At 38.6% G+C, this 16986-nt stretch overlaps 1 protein-coding gene across 6 annotated transcripts in view; it reads left to right on the top strand.

Annotated features, from left to right (window-relative positions):
• The window catches only part of LOC115213379 (CUE domain-containing protein 1), a 211946-nt gene that overhangs the window by 179601 nt on the left and 15359 nt on the right, over nucleotides 1–16986 (top strand). For 4 of the 6 annotated variants that reach the window (XM_036504019.1, XM_029782326.2, XM_029782334.2 and 1 more), the window contains one exon: nucleotides 12309–12383. The exons of the other annotated variants lie outside the window; for them this stretch is intronic. In XM_036504019.1, coding sequence (XP_036359912.1) covers nucleotides 12309–12383 — 75 coding nt within the window. The remainder of the gene's footprint in view (nucleotides 1–12308; nucleotides 12384–16986) is intronic. 6 annotated transcript variants of the gene reach the window in all.

Genomic DNA, 16986 nt, shown 5'->3' on the forward strand with positions numbered 1-16986 from the left:
AGTGCTAGAAGTGGTAAAGAGGGGCTGTAGCAATAGGGAGAGCAGAAATGGCAGGGGTTTTAATGACTGACAGTGCAATGACTATCTGAAATTCAAACATCTCTGTTGCACTTGTTTATTTCTTTGCAGTTTCTCTACGTTTGATCTAAATAGCTTCTCAACAGTTTATGTATTAACATAAATTGTTGATATTTCTCCTTGAAAGCTTTTGAGGCTGTTATCTAAGACTGTTTATTTTAGCAAGTGTCTAAACGATTTTTTACAGATGAGGATTTTTCCTATTCACATGTTCATAAAATATAGCAGACACATGTGGTATACTGTTCTGTATAGAATTTGCCACATTTATTTTGTTTAATGGTTTTTATAATCTAATCTGACCTCAGTACATTTATTAGAGACTTTTATTGCTTCCAGCTAACCTGCCAGATTTCAATTACTGATTAGCAGGAAATGGAACAGGTGTGATCAAAGATAATTTTCAGATTCGTTGTTGTTGTTGTTCTTGCTGCTGCCAACTGAACAGTCACCACTTGTTTAGATTTCTTCCTTTCTCTCTCTTCTTTCTACACGCACGCACGCACGCATGCACGCACGCATGCACGCACGCACACACGCACACACACACACACACACTCTCTCTCTCTCTCTCTCTCTCTCTCTCTCTCTCTCTCTTTTCTAATTGTCTCTCTTTGTAATGTTTCTCTGTTTTCTATTTACTATCTCTCTCTCTAATCCTTTCCTCTTCTGCTAATCCTAACTCCCCCCTCTACTCCTCTCTCCCCCTTTCTCTCTCTACTTCTTTCTCCCTTTCACTCTACTCTTCTCTTCCTTTCTTTCTAATCCTCTCTAATCTCCCCTCTCTCTCTAATCCTCTCTCTCTAATCCTCTTTCTCTAATCCTCTTTCTCCATTTTTCTCTAATCCTCTTTCTCTCTTTTTCTCTAATCTTCTTTCTCTCTTTTTCTCTAATCCTCTTTCTCTCTAATCTGCTTCCTCTCTCTTTCTCTAATCCTCTCTCCCTAATCCTCTTTGTCTTTCTCTCCAGTCCTCTTTCTCTCTCTAATCCCCTTTCTCTAATCCTTCCTATTCTCTAATCCCTCCCCTCTCTAGTCTCCTCTCCCTCTTTCTCCAAACCCCCTCTAATCCTCTCACCCTCTCTCCTCTCTTCTTAATCTTTCCACTCCCCCATCTCTCTCATTTTACTCTGGTCACTATAGCAACCTACCCAGATTCAATTTTATAAATTCTGACCAAATTGCAGTGATTGAAGCTTGGCTTTACTCACTGACCAACTGACCTTCACCATTTTGTTGTGCTGCCATTGATAAACTGGAGACCTGGTTGAGGAACTGGTGGGGGTGAGGGCCATCATTGATGAGCTGAGGGGTTCATTGCTGATGAATTGGTAAGGGGTTATCATCAAACCTTTCTCAATTGACCAAATGAAGCCCTCTTTGACCGCCTCTTCCTCCCAGTTGACAACAGACATCATTGACTGAAGGTGCATGGCTTAGTGGTTAGGGCATTGGGCTCAAGATTGTAAGTTTATGAGTTCGATTCCTGGGGACACATTGTATCCTTGAGCAAGTCATTTTATTTCACATTGCTCCAGTCCACTCAGCTGGAGCATTGTCCATAACCTTGGGCATGGATAAAAGTAAAGACTTACCATTCCTGCTAATTAATTTGAATTGTCACTGCAGTGTAATAAATCATTAGTATTATTAATTACTTGTTATTTTGTCTGCCGCTATGTTCTGAGTTAAAATTCTGCCAAGGTCGACTTTGCCTTTCATCCTTAAATAAGTACCAGTTATGCATTGGGATCAATGTAAATGACTTAATCCCCTCCCACAAGCTGCCCTTGTGGCAAAAAATTGAAATCATTATTAATTACATGTGTTCATTTATATTTCTATTGTCAAATTGGATGAGATGTCCTCGAATTTATATTTCCTTAGAGAAACTATGCTGTTTCTACTACTTTCCAACTCGTTCATTCCATGTTTTCTCTCTTAATGTAACACTAAAATATTGTTAGTTCTTCAATGGTCTTAGAGTATATCTGTTTATTAGCGTCGTCTTAAGAACTTGGTACAGTTTATTGCCAGAGTCTTTTGTTCCCTTTGCAAACATCCAAACTTTTGTGTCTACATGTTTGACTTTCCCACCAGACAGGTTCATCCGTGTACTTTCCTGCTCCCCTCCCCCTATGTTGAACATTTGTATTCCTTTATTTGTCATGTTTTGCATTAGGGACACTGGGAAAAGGCAGAGGTCAGAGTATCTTGCTGTTGTTGTTGTTTAACTCCAGATCAATACTAATCAATCAGATTGGCAATCAGATACATTCCAGCTGTGACTACCCCAACACCCATTATGTCTTTTATTTTAGACAAACAGGTGTAATTTAGGAAAGACTGGATGCTATTTCTAGTAGATCAAGTGACCCCATAGGTGCTCCCTGTTGTCCTGTTGCAGTTAGTGGAGACACTGTGCAATTGATGAAAAAAATAACCAGTTCTCATGGCTGAATTCTTTTTATGGACTCAATTTAAATAAGTATTGCGTCTGTGGGGGTTACTACCTCCAGGTAACTCAACATAGTAAGAGCCCTCCACTGACCGCCAGATAGTTATACACCATTTCTTTTCTCCTTATTTATGGCCATGATATGGTTCACTAATCAACTGTATATTTTCTTTGTGTGTGTGTGTGTTTTTCTGGGTGGGCAGTAGTGATGTGTAAGGTGGTGTAGGTATTCTTCTGACAGAGAAATGGGTGGATAAGGGGATTGAGGTAATAAGAGTGTGTGATAGGATTATGAAGCTAAGAATAATCTTGTTTAATGTAACAATGTCATGAAAGATGTTCAGAAGGACAGCTTCCATGAATCCCTTCTGTGTACAACCTTGACGAGGAAAGACAATGTTATCACCATGGCTGGGGACTTCAGTGGCTGTGCTGGGAAAAATCTTTGGATTTCATGACGTGCATGGAGGTTACAGCTTTGGTTCTGGAAATGAAGAGGGAACACGGCTACTGGTGTTTTGTGATGCATATGATCTACTGGTTTGCAATACCAACTTCAGGAAATCAGCTAGCCATTTGACCACTTATCAAGCTGGCAGGCACACTGGCCAGATTGACTACATTCTCACCAGAAACGGGATCAGATGGATCCTTGTAAATGCAAAGTCCTTTCCTGATGAAGAATGTACAACTCAACATAGGTTAGTGACTTCCCACAGACACAGTCAGGTATAGAAAAGGAGGTTATGGAAGCTTAAGGATCCTTCAAATGGGCTGAAATTTAGAGACATTCTTAATGAAGTATTTGATAACGAGGAGGAAGAGAGAGAGACATAATGACATAGAGGACAATCTACCGAGGGCGACAGACCAAATCTGTGGTTGAAGTGAAACTTCTGCCAGGACAAAGGTGACATGGTGGTGGAACGGTGAGGTTGATGGGGCCATAAAAGAGAACAGACAGGTTTGGGGGCGGGGGAAGTGGGGCGGGGGAAGTGGGGGGGGGGGGTAGCCAAGAACCATATCAGGTAGCTCAAAGAGAAGCTAGGTGTTCGGTTTATCTAGCTAGGATAGAAACAGAAAGGTAGTTGTTTGCCTATGTCTTACAGTGTGACGATCAGAGACTTCATGAAGGTGTTCCAGATTGCTAGACAGTGTGTCAGAAAGAATGGAGATGTTGTGAGAGAGAAATGTGTATGGATGGATTATGACATGCTCTCATTTAGTGATAGGTGCAGGAGTGGCTGTGTGGTGTGTAGCTTGCTTACCAACCACATGGCTCCGGGTTCAGTCCCACTGCGTGGCACCTTGAGCAAGTGTCTTCTACTATAGCCTCTGGCTGACCAAAGCATTGTGAGTGGATTTGGTAGACGGAAACTGTAAGAAGCCCATCATGTATATGTATATATGTGTGTGTCTTGCCCCCCAACATCGCTTGACAACCAATGCTGGTATGTTTACGTCCCTGTAACTTAATGGTTCGGCAAAAGAGACCGATAGAATAAGTACTAGGCTTACAAAGAATAAGTCCTGGGGTCGATTTGCTCAACTAAAGGCGGTGCTCCAGCATGGCTGCAGTCAAATGACTGAAACAAGTAAAAGAGTAAAAGAGTGATTCTGAAAAGAAAGAGGTGTGGAAGAGCTACTATGAATCACTTAGGTGGCGGTAATAGTAGTAGTAGTAGTTGTCATTGCCAAAGAATGAATTAGTCAAGTGTGAATTTCAGCAAAGACCTGCGCACGTGTGCACATGCCTGCTTGCCCCTGAATTTGCATGTCAGTGAGTATGAGGTATATGGTACGGTAATATTTGTCAGTGAGCCTAGGAATACATAATACATCCAACCACAATAGCTTCTTCAGTGAAGCATGTTCTCTCTGAGGATTTAAAAAAAAAAAAGAGAAAAAAAAGAAAAAAAACAGAAGGTAAGAGAACAAGTTATCAGCTCTGCCAACCTGGTGCCAACCTAAACATTGTTGCACACGTCAGTAAAGCTATTTGTTTGCTCTTTTCTTTTGTGAAGACACTTTCGGCTGATGTTGTTTCAAGTGAATGAAACAGTTTTTTCTTAATGAAGAGATGAAGTTACTACAGAATCCAGAAGAGTTTGTAGGTGTCACTCGGTTTGGTTTGAATAACAAGTGAAAAAGTATCAAGTTTTCAACAAAGGACCTTTGATGGAAGAGTGAGGTTTAGAACTCTTTATGTAGAGGGTTGAAAGTAGTATAAGGAAGGAACTTAGTGCAAGAAAAACAAATGAATAAAACAAAACAAACAGTAAAACATTACATGGAGAGAATTACTACCTGCTTGCATACATGGTCACTCATAGAGACTGCTTAACTTCACTTGGGTACTCTTGTAAAGCATAGGGTTTTTCAGCAGTATCCTCTGTGTGTGTGTGTGTGTGTGTGTGTGTGTGTATATATATATATATATATATATATATATATATATATATATATATATACATACACGGCTGCATGTATGCACATATATATACTCACATGCACGCCTGTGTGCGCACACACACACACACATATATATATATATATATATACACACACACACACACACATATACATGCACACACATATCTGTGGACTAATGCCCATTTTTTTCTGTCGAGGGGTTTATGTGCCCCAATATTAGACTACTTTCTATAATCAAAATACGGTGAAAGCTTTTAATTATATTTACAATATATATATATATATGTGTATATATATATATATATATATATATATATATATATATATATATATATATATCAAAGATTGAAGTCTATAGAAATCTGATATCAGCGTCAGTACTTATGTTAATCATGTCTATTTCAGAACTCATTTACCAACACGGCTTCTTACCCACACCTACTTCACACCTCGCCACCTCCACTCACACACACCCCCACACCTATATTTAGATTATTCCAACAACATTACTTCATAACTTGAGAATGTCTTAATACCAATATTAATCCATTCCTTAGAGATATGTGGTATTTTATGTTCTGTACTGGCTTCCATATCGTTACTGTTGTAGTTAAGGCCCAGGTCACCTCTGATCAAGCTGACCCCGTGAGCAATGATGTTCTTGTCATGGCCATCGCAGCATATTTCCAGACAATGTATATATTCAAGACAACAATATCTGATGTGTTCTTTTTTTCTCAAAGATCAAGTATAGTAGGAGGGATTGGGTTACTATTTCTACCACTTTGAGTGACTATCTGTGGAAAAACTGCTTTGTTGAGGTCAAACCCATGATGGTGTTCTTCTTGCTCTTCTTTCCTCTGGTTCACAATAATCATCATCATCATCATAATGTCCACTTTTCCATGCTTGTGGAATGTGTTGAGCTAAATTTTCTACAGCTGGACGCCCTTCCTGTCACCAACCTTCACCTATTTCCAAGCAAGGTTAGACATGCTTTACATGGAAGACTGGAAATGAACCACACCACTTACGTGACAGTGATGCTTATTTACAACCATCACATGGGTGCACACACACACACACACACACACACATACACACCATCATCATCATCATCATTTAATGTCTGTTTTCCATACTGGTATGGGTTGGGTGGTTTGACAGGAACTGGCAAGCTGGAGAGCTGCACATGGTTCCATTGTCTGTTTTTCTGCAGTTGGTTGCCCTTCCTAATACCAAACACTTTACAGAGTGTCCTGGGTGCCTTTTGCGCCAGCACCAGTGTTTTTTACATGGCACTAACATGGGTATTTTTAATGTGGGAACAGCATGGTGACATGCTTTTACATGTCATCAGCACACGCACACACACGCAAGCACACACACACACACACACACACACACACACATGGCACCTAGTACACTCTGTAGAGTGGTTGGCATTAAGGACATTGAGCCATAGAAACCAATCCAAAACAGCATAGAAAACGGACATTAAATGATGATGATGATTAAATATTCTCGTTATGACATAGTTCCAGCATCACATGGCTCATGGCCCAGTTTTGTGATTGATAAAATATCTGAAGTAGTGTAGAGCAGACCTGGTTAAGAGAATGTGCTGGAACCCTCCCTCCCTCTCACCAATAACAAGACAACAAAGGAAGCCTACACACAAGGAAACAAAATTTTGGTTTCAAAACCAGAAAATTCAAACAACAGACAGCTTGAATCTTTCAAAATAACAACTTCAAAATGGTGAGGAAAAAACAAAAACCATAAAATTCAAGAAAATTAACAACACCTAACAGAAAATATAAAGAATATTGGAAAATCAAATAATATATTTATAAAAAAAAATAACATTGATAATATTTAAAAAAAGAAAAAAAAACTAATGATAATAATACCTGAAAGTCTATAAATAATGAGGCTAGAAACATAACTTGTAGTTTAAATGTTGAAGAAAAAGTTGTAATTCAGAGCAAGTAGACTCTTAATTCCAACTAAAACAGGATTGGTAAAATCAACAGCAAAATTTATAATTTTCCAGATTAACAGTCTGGAACAAAAGAGTGCTTGAGTAACAAATTGGTTTAGAATCCCTGGTAAACAAAAATATATGTTTATCCAATATAACATTATAGACGACTACCTGTTCATAACTAAACGTCTACTATTAAAATAATTCACGAAACACTACTCCATCATCTTAGATAATGATGTACCAAAGCATGCTAGGAAATCAGGGTTTTTTTTAGTCTTTAATAAGTAACATGTAAATTATAATACAGTGCCAAAGTTTCAGATGCGAGAATAGAAGATATGTCTTCTGTAGAAATTACAAATTTATCAGGTATATGCAATTTCAAATTTAATACATATATTTAGTCCACAATAAAATCCATTGTGTTAATGGTAGGTTTTGTAAAGGCGATGCCTTATTAATCTTCAAAAGCATCAACAGAACTGTAAGATCAATTCAAGAAAAAAAACCTAATCAAGTTATTCAAGGAATTGAAACCCTACAGTATCAAATGATTGAATAATCTCTCTTTTAGTACGTCATCATCATCATTGTCATTTAACGTCAGCTTTCCGTGCTGGCATGGGCTGGATGGTTTGATTGAGAACAGGTAAGCCAGGAGGCTGCACCAGGCCCCAATCTGATTTGGCAAGGTTTCTACAGCTGGATGCCCTTCCTAATGCCAATACTCCAAGAGTGTGGTGATTTGCTTTTTATGTACCACCGGCACAGGTGTCAGTCAGGTGGCACTGACATCGACCACACTCGATTGGTGCTTTTTATGTACCACTGACTCAAGTGCCAGTCAAGCACTACTGGCATCAGATGTATAATATATATATATATATACAATTATCATCATCAATATATACAAACTTGTTACCAGTTCAAATATTCTTGAGGCATATTCCAAGAAATCTGTAAGAAAGCCATTGACTGTATTTTGTGATGGAGAAAATTTCTCACTCTAAAGAAATAAGTGTAGATACTCTGGGTCAGTTGGTGCTTAAAATTTGGAAAAAAGGTTTTGTAAGGGATTATAATACTATCCATGTATAATAAACTCCCATATTTTTTTAACCTAACTTTTGACAAAAAAAAGGTTCCTTATACCTGTTAAAATATGGTGTATCCAATGCTGGATGTGAGATATATGTCTCTGTATTATGCTCCTATTGATTAGCATGGTTAGAAACCCCCACCAATCGGTGTAAGGGGGATCTTGGCCAGGTTGTCTAAGTTGTAATGTTTGATTCTAATATTTGTTTGTGATAACCCATGTCAGCATGGAAAACGGATGTTAATTAATGATAATGATGTTTATCTGTAGACTTATATTTGTATTTTTATTTCATCCTTTTGGGTTGTACGGGTTTAGGTTATCGAATTTGATGAGGATGGTTTTTAGATGAGAGGGTATGACTTGTTGTTTTAATGATATAAGATAAATATGATGCATATAACATCATCATCATCATCATTATTTAACGTCCACTTTCCATGCTGGTATTGGTCGGACAGTTTGAATGGGGACTGGCAAGCTAAGAGGCTGCACCAAGATCCAATCTGATCTGGCAATGTTTCTACAGCTGGATATGTAAAACCGCCCAAACTTTTAAGCTTTAAATAATATAATAATTATTAATCAACTATTTTCATAATACTTGGGTAAATAAAAATCAATTTTTACACTAAAAAAATAATAGGGTATCTAATCGCCAACCACTCCACAAGTGTAGTGGGTGATTTTTACTTGCCACTGGCATGGGAACCAATCAGGCAACACTGGCATCGGCCACACTTGGATGGTGCTTTTTACATGCTACCGGCACAGGAGCCAGTTGGGATGAGGGGGGCTGGCATCTACCATATTCGGATGGTGCTTTTTATGTGCCACCGACATGGGAAGCCAGTCAGGCGACACTGGCCACAAACCACACATGAATGGTGCTTATTACTTGTCACTAGCACAGGAGCCAGTCAGGTGGCACTGGCATCGGCCACAACTACAATTTCCATTTGATTTGATTTGATTTTGAATTTACTTGACTCAATAGGTTTCCTCAACCACAGCATGTTGCCTGATGATTCAAGGGTACTTTTTAAATGGGCTAGTTATGTGACACTGGTGTAGGCCATGGCTGTGATCTCACTTTACTTGCCAGGTCTTCTCAATCACAGCATATCTCCAGAGTTCTCGGTCTTTCATCATTGCCCTTTTTTTTTTTTTTTACATAAAAGCCTTAATGGCAGCCACTACATAATTGTTAAACTGGGTAGAAATAGCAGCTAAGATCTTCCCCCAATCATACCCTATTATCTTATGTAAGTATAAATATAAACCAACATGGGAGACAGTCAAATTTGTTGCTATCTCTATCTATTTCTACTGTTATAGGTATAAGCAAATGAGCTAGCTGGAAAATAGTAGCTAAGCCTATTAGAAATAGCAGCCAAATCTCTTGCATATCTTTGAAGGGTTGGGAAAAAATGAAGAATGTTTTTAGTCTGTGGCTTTGAATTGAACAGGTGATGATGGAATGGTATGAGTGAATTAGTTTGAGATGAGTGCCAAAGTCAGAACATTACCATATGGTATGAGATTGATAATTTTGATAATCATAAATGAGTATCACTTTGCAGAAACATGTCAGGACATGGGGGAAATGTTACCTGGCTTGGGAACAGGTGAGGATTGGCGAGAGGTAGAGTATTGTCTAGCTTTTGAAAAATCTACCTCGATATATTCCATCAGGCCCATGGAAAAGTGGCTACACACACACAGACAGGCTATGTTCAATATATAAGGTATTCAGGGTGACAAGCTGGCAGAATCATTAGTTTGCCGGGCGAAATGCTTAGCGGAATTTCCTCTGCTGCTATGTTCTGAGTTCAAATTCCGCCAAGGTCGATTTTGCCTTTCATCCTTTCGGGGTTGATTAAATAAGTAACAGTTCCTCACTGGGGGTCGATGCAATCAACTTAATCCCTTTGTTTGTCTTTGTTTGTCCCCTCTGTGTTTAGCCCCACCCCCTGAGGGCAATAAAGAAATAAATATATAAGGTATTCAGCAGGAAGTAGGCTTTTGAAATACCTGGAAATGTGGGAACTGGCTAACAAGAAAGGGAGAAAGAACATGCAGTATGCCTGTGCATAGACTCTCATACACACTCTCTTTCTCTCTCTCTGTCTCTCTCTCTCACACACACACATGTTGCTTATTACAATGCATTTAGTTCAATTCTAAATGAACATTATTTTCTGTTTGAGTAATTTTTTTTTTCATTTCTTTATATTGTGTACAAACACACACACACACACTTGTGTATGTGTGTGTATGTATGACAATGAGTTGGTAGTTCTCCCTCTTCTCTCTCTCTCTGACCCCCCCCCCCCCCGAATGTTTTCATTACATATAATTGAGATTTTTATAAGAAGCATCTGATGTCATTGAAATAAGATAAAGCAACTCAGTTCTGCCGGATGTTAATCAATATTTTCAGAATGTAAATTCTTTAACGAGCCAAATTGTATCTAATTAGCTGTATTCAGGCAACTAATTCAAGGCAACATTCCCATCGTGCTGCCTTTCATTCAATTTTTGATTGCTCTTCTCAAACACAAAGATCTCTAAAAATTGATTTACTTTCAAATGGAGGTTAAACCTACAAACAAGCTCTTGGGATGCATTCTTCCTGCAACAACTTGTTCCAACAGTTACAAACCTCCTCTCCACCGCCACCTCATACAATCCACCAGCGAATCTTTTTTTTTCTTGTAATACTCTACTTCGACTATTGAGCATTTAAACCGGTCACACCTGCCCGAAATATCCTACCTGTATTCTGGTCAAAGCCAGTCAGATCTGGCCTTTCACACCTACCTTACAATATCATTCTAAAAATAATCACTATTTCTTTACTCCTCACAAGGGGCTAAACACAGAGGGGACAAACAAGGACAGACAAATGGATTAAGTTGATTACATCGACCTCAGTGCATAACTGGTACTTAATTTGTCAACCCCAAAAGGATGAAAGGCAAAGTCGACCTTGGCGGAATTTGAACTCAGAACATAACGGCAGATGAAATACGGCTACGTATTTTGCCCGGCGTGCTAATGTTTCTGCCAGCTCGCCACCTTATATTATTCTAAAAATAAACAATCACACCATCGGAATCTCAAAGCTCTGTGATAATGCATCATTAATTCAAAATAACTGGAATAAATGAAAATTATATTGGATAAAAGTAATCTGAATGCTAAAGGGTGAACCCTTTCTTTCAACTTTGGGCAGTGGGGGAGGGGAAACCATTTTCTTTAGGTTTGGGTTTTTTTTTTTTTTTTTGTAGTTTCAGCTCAGAGCTGTGACCATTTGTTTATTTATATTTTGTTTCGGTTTTAGAAATGCTGGAATGAGTCAGATTAGTATTATGGATTAAAAGAATCCCTGTGATATGTTTGTGTGTACAGTGATCCCTCGACTATCACGGGTGTCACATTCCAAAACCCCTCCGCAATAGGTGAAAATCTGTGAAGCAGAAACAGTACTGTACTGTATAATTTTCTTTTATTATTTTTATAATTTGTGTATATTTTTATTATATATGCGAAACAACACAACAGAGGAATCAACATAAGCTTAAATAATAAACCGGGATGGGTGAAATGCAATAGGTGAACCGTGATAGGTGAAACGTGATATGGTGAGGGACTACTGTATGTCTATCTTTGTGTGTGTGTGCACGTGCATGCCTGTGTATGTGTGAGTGCACATCTGTATGTGCATGTATGGGTGCATGTGCATCTACATGTGCATCGGTGCATGCCAAGACAGATGTGTGTTTCCGTATGTGTCTGTCTGTTGTCATTCTGTGCACATCTGTCTGACTGACTGGGTGTCTGTCTATGATTTAGTCAGGACATTAACCTCACTTCCAATATAAGCCGTTATGAAAGGTCTGTCTGTCAATCACTTGCTGTCTGTTGTAAAGTTATCATTATTTCATGATTACATGCATCTTAATGTAGTTAGTTGCTCAGCAGCTTTTCACCTTCCTCCACTATTACCCACCTCCTCACTCCACTGTATATCTATCTATTATACATCTATATATTTATATATCCTATATATATATATATATATAAAATTGTGCGTATATGTGTGTGTGTGTGTGTGTGTGTGTGTGTGTGTGTGTGTGTGTGTGTGTGTGTGTATATATATATATATATACTGTGTCTGTGTATATGTGCATTTGTGTGTGGGTGTGTTGGGAACTTCCATTTGAAGTGCCAGATATATTGTCTGCAGGTGCCTGCTGCCAGTCTAAAGCCAGAAAACTCTCTGGTCAGAAGAACAGGAAAAAAAGACAGACAGAAAGTGAAAGTAGGTTTTTTTTTTTTGTTGTTGTTTTTCAGTTTCTTTTTCTGAATTTGGGATGTTAATATTCTTTGTCTCTTTTCAAACTATTTTCTGTTTGAAACAATAACAACTAATCAATATACTACCTTTAATCAATAGACTATAATCAATATATTATCTTTCTTTCTTTCTTTCTGTTGTTGTTGTTGGCTTTTTTCTTTCTTTTCTTCCTTCTTCCCACCCCCATCCCTCCTCTTTATTTTATTGATGGACATCTATCACTGCAGACAATTATTGTGGTATTGCTGCTAACCCTGTATTTTCTAAACTCTTGAGATGTTAAAGAAAAACTGCTACTAAATTTAGTCATTCAACTCTTTCTTGTTTATTGATGCTGTTTTAACTGCAGGCGATGTCCTAAATTGTAACAAAGTTTCATTTGTGAAATCAGTGTCAAAAATATTTCTCGCTTCTTACTGCATGTTTGCTGCTCTCTCGCGTGTTGTATTGTTTTGATATTCTGCATGTGCATGTCACGTGGTCTTGAATGCCTTCAACTGTTCCACCTCTCCACCATCATTCCATTGCACCACTCCACACTCCCAAAAGCATTCCAATCCGCACATCAATCATTATTCCATTGTATCACTCCACACCTCAACCTTCATTCCACTGTTCCATTCCTCACCTCAACCATCATTCCATTCTGCAATTCCACATCTCAGTCATTATTCCATTGTATCACTCCACACTTCAACCTTCATTCCATTGTTCCATTCCTCACCCCAACCATCATTCCATTCTATCATTCCATACCTCTGCAATTATTCCATTCAAGCAAATATATTCAACCAACAAAAAATTAAATGCCATTGTTTTTCTTTGTCCTGTGGAGTGTTTTCCTTGCTTGAGTACTTCAATTTCCAGTTTTGGTTTCTCTGAAAATTTTAGTGATGTTATTTTCATATGACTAAAATATTTTGCCTTTAACCCTTTCATTACCAACCTGGTTGAAACCAGCTCTGTAGTACAAATATCTTGTTTTCATAAGTTTTGAATTAAAATCTTCCCCCAAACCGTAGTCGCAATTTATGTTCCTAACACTAGCTTAATGATAACTAAGTTATTTTACTAAATTCTTTGTTATATTCAAAATTAATTGAAAGTAACACAGAGCATCTCAACAGAAATATAGTAACAAAAGGTTTAGAATATATAATAGAGAAACAATTCTTAACCTTTTCGTTACCAATCCGGCTGAAACCACCTCTGGCTCTGTAGTACAAATGTCTTGTTTTCAAAAGTTCTGAATTAAAATCTTCCACCAAACCTTTGTCACAATTTCTGTTCCAAACACTAGCTTAATGATAACTAAGTTGTTTTACTAAATTCTTTGTTATATTTAAAGTAATTGAAAGAAACCCAGAGCATCTCAAAATAAACCCAGTAATGAAAGGGTTAACCTACTTTTTTTCCCACCAAAGCAGGTGGCAGATATGTCTAAATAATGTATATGTGTACTCCCTTCTCCCCCACTCCAATATTAACAAATATTCCAAGCTACCGTCAGATTGTTGAGCTGTAAACAAATACCTGCCTCCACCATGGGCTATAAAGGCAACAACTTCATTTCCCAAGGTAATGCTCTCTTTACCTGAGAGACAGGTACATTAACATCCATTTACCTCAGATTTCCAGTGAATTCCCCACGTCCCCCACTCTGTCGGAGGTAACATTATGTCCATCTGCTTGAGATTGTGCTAGACCCTTCTGCCTGGTAAACTGTGGCAGCCTCAGTGAAGGTAACCCACACTGAAAGCAGAAATCTTGCCAGAACTGGAGTGTAGAAAGGTGCTAAGAACTCCACAAGGTGCCAAAAGATGGGTACCTTGATAAAATACACCCTGCTTGTTCTTGCTGTAAAGTTGTTGTTTGTTCCTTCTCGAGCCATGCCTGGCTCATTAGGGCTGGTTTCCCGGTTTCCTTGGCGTATAGGTTCCCCACCTGGATGGGACGCCAGTCCATCGCAGTTGAGCTGCAAGATGCAGGAGAAAACAGTGAGAGAAAGTTGTGGCAAAAGAGTCAGCAAAAGTTTGCCATTACCTTCTGCTGGAGCCGCATGGAGCTTAGATATTTCACTCATAAACACACACATCGCCTGGTCTGAGATTCGAACCTGTGATCCCTCGACCGCAATTCCGCTGCTCTAACCACTAGGCCATGTGCCTCCACATGCTGTAAAGTGATTCGTGGTAGGAAGGGCTTCCAGTTACAAAAGCCTTGGGTTTCTCAAGATTACTTGCAGATTACTTGTCTGTGAGGATAGTAACTCCCAAGAAGAACTGAGAGCAGAGGACTTTGATCTTGCCACAGGAAAACCCTCTGGTGCTGGTGGCCTCATATGAAACATCCAGTCTGTGCTGTTTGCAGCAGATGATGAAGGCGATGGTGAATGTCAAACCCATGTCAGCAGGGAAACACTGATCTAAAATAATAATGATGATGATGACATATAGGAGTGGTTGGTGTTAGGAAGAGCATCCAGCTGTAGAAACCTTGTCAGATCAGATTGGAGCCTGGTGCAGCCTCCTGGCTTGCCAGTCCTCAGTCAAACCATCCAACCCATGCCAGCATGGAAAGTGGACATCAAACGATGGTGATGATGTATGAAATAATCTCATCTCGTGACAGTTTATCATTTGTCTTTTACCTGTCTTAGTCATTAGACTGCAGCCAAGCTGGAGCACTGCCTTGAAATTTTTAGTTGAATGAATCAAGTCTAGCGCTTATTTTTTTAAGCCTAGCACTTATTCTGCCAGTTTCTTTTGCTGAACTGTTAAGTCACAGAGATATAAACACACCAACACCTGTTGGCAAGCAATGGTACTGAGGATAAACACACATACACACACACACACACACATTCACACATGAGAAGCTTCCTTCAGTTTATGCCTATCAAATCCACTTAGTCAGCCCAGGGTTATAGTAGATGACACTTGCCTGTGACGCAGAGGCACCCAGAACCCTGTAGTTGAGAAGCAAGCTTTTTACCACACAGCCAAGTAAGATTTTCATGGAAATGCTTTTAAGCATTGTGTGTGTGTGTGTGTGTGCGTCCAGAAGGTAAAAATCATCATTGTCGTTTAATGTCTACTTTCCATGCTGGCATGGGTTGGACAATCAAAATACAAACTAAGAAACAGCCCTTGTTCACTTGATTTTGCTTCTATTCTGTTGCCCTTCTCCTCACTGGCAGCTCACTCTTCTTCTACATTATTACATATCTTCATTTTATAAAAATAATAATAATGAACTGTTTTTCCCCACTGGTGGAGGCTGGTTGTATTAACTAATGAAAAAAACCAAAACTGGTTCACAATGGCCCCATTTCTTAACATGGTACCATAAGTGTGTGAAGATATGGCATAGAGGGGTGAAGGGGTCATTCTTCCACTTTCTAGCCCAGAACTCTTCCTTTGCTTCTCAAATTCTCCAAGTAGCATCACCAATGACAATACTACAGCTGTATCCCAAGAACAAGGGGTTTGGTAATCTGGGACAGTCTGTCCTCTCTGTTTTGTAATCTGGGACAGTCTGTCCTCTCTATTTGGTAATCTAGGACAGTTTGTCTGTCTGTCCCCTCTATTTAGTAATCTGGGATAGTCTGTCTGTCCCCTCTGTTTGGTAGTCTGAGACAGTCTGTGTGTGTGTTCCTCCTCTGTTTGGTTATCTGGGACTGTCTGAGTCCCTTCTCTTTCTCAATGTGCCTTCATAAGGGGTTTTTATCTCTGGGCCCCTTTGATTGTATTATAATTAAACAGTCCTGTAGCTTTATCAAGTGACAACTTTAGAATGCTTATGACCTGTTTTATAGGTATTTGTAACCATCCCAGAGAGAGAGAGGGTAGGAGGAGATACTGAGTTGATGAGTGAGGGCAGGAGTGAATAGATAAAACACACATCAATGTATACATGCGTGTGTGTATGTGTGCGTGTGTGCATTTTAGATTTTTCCATAATGCACTCATGTAACACATTTACATACAAACACACACACATGCATGCATACACATATGCATGTCCTATACATGTGCATACACCTAAATGCATACAGAACCATGTATCTACACACATCCAATCCTATGTGTGCATCTACACAGTGCACACACACACACACACACTGTACCTCCTAGAAAACTAGTTGAAGTTAAATACAGTGAAATGATGAAACGTAAAAACAAAAAAATAAATAAATAACTAAATCAAAATGACCCAACAAACAAAAAAACAATGTCCCTATCTGCATGTCGAGATAAGTTTTGTAATTATGTTATAGTTTGTTAATTGGTTATCTAACTTAATTAATGTAATTATTTTGATAATTATATTATAATTGCTTATGTGACTGACTTAATACAATTATGTTAGTAACGATGTTATTGTTTTGTTGTTGGTTATTTAATGTTTTGTTTTGTTCTAAAAATGTTTTAAATGTTAGAATTACAATTTTAACTCATTTTGTTGTTGTTGTGTGTGTGTGCATGTTATACACATCTCATTATAAAGATATGTGTATATTATTCTTAAACAATGTTTTTGACTGTGACTTTGAAGTTTTGGCCAG

The sequence above is a fragment of the Octopus sinensis genome, linkage group LG1 (assembly GCF_006345805.1).
Source record: "Octopus sinensis linkage group LG1, ASM634580v1, whole genome shotgun sequence".
Lineage (NCBI taxonomy): Eukaryota > Metazoa > Mollusca > Cephalopoda > Octopoda > Octopodidae > Octopus > Octopus sinensis.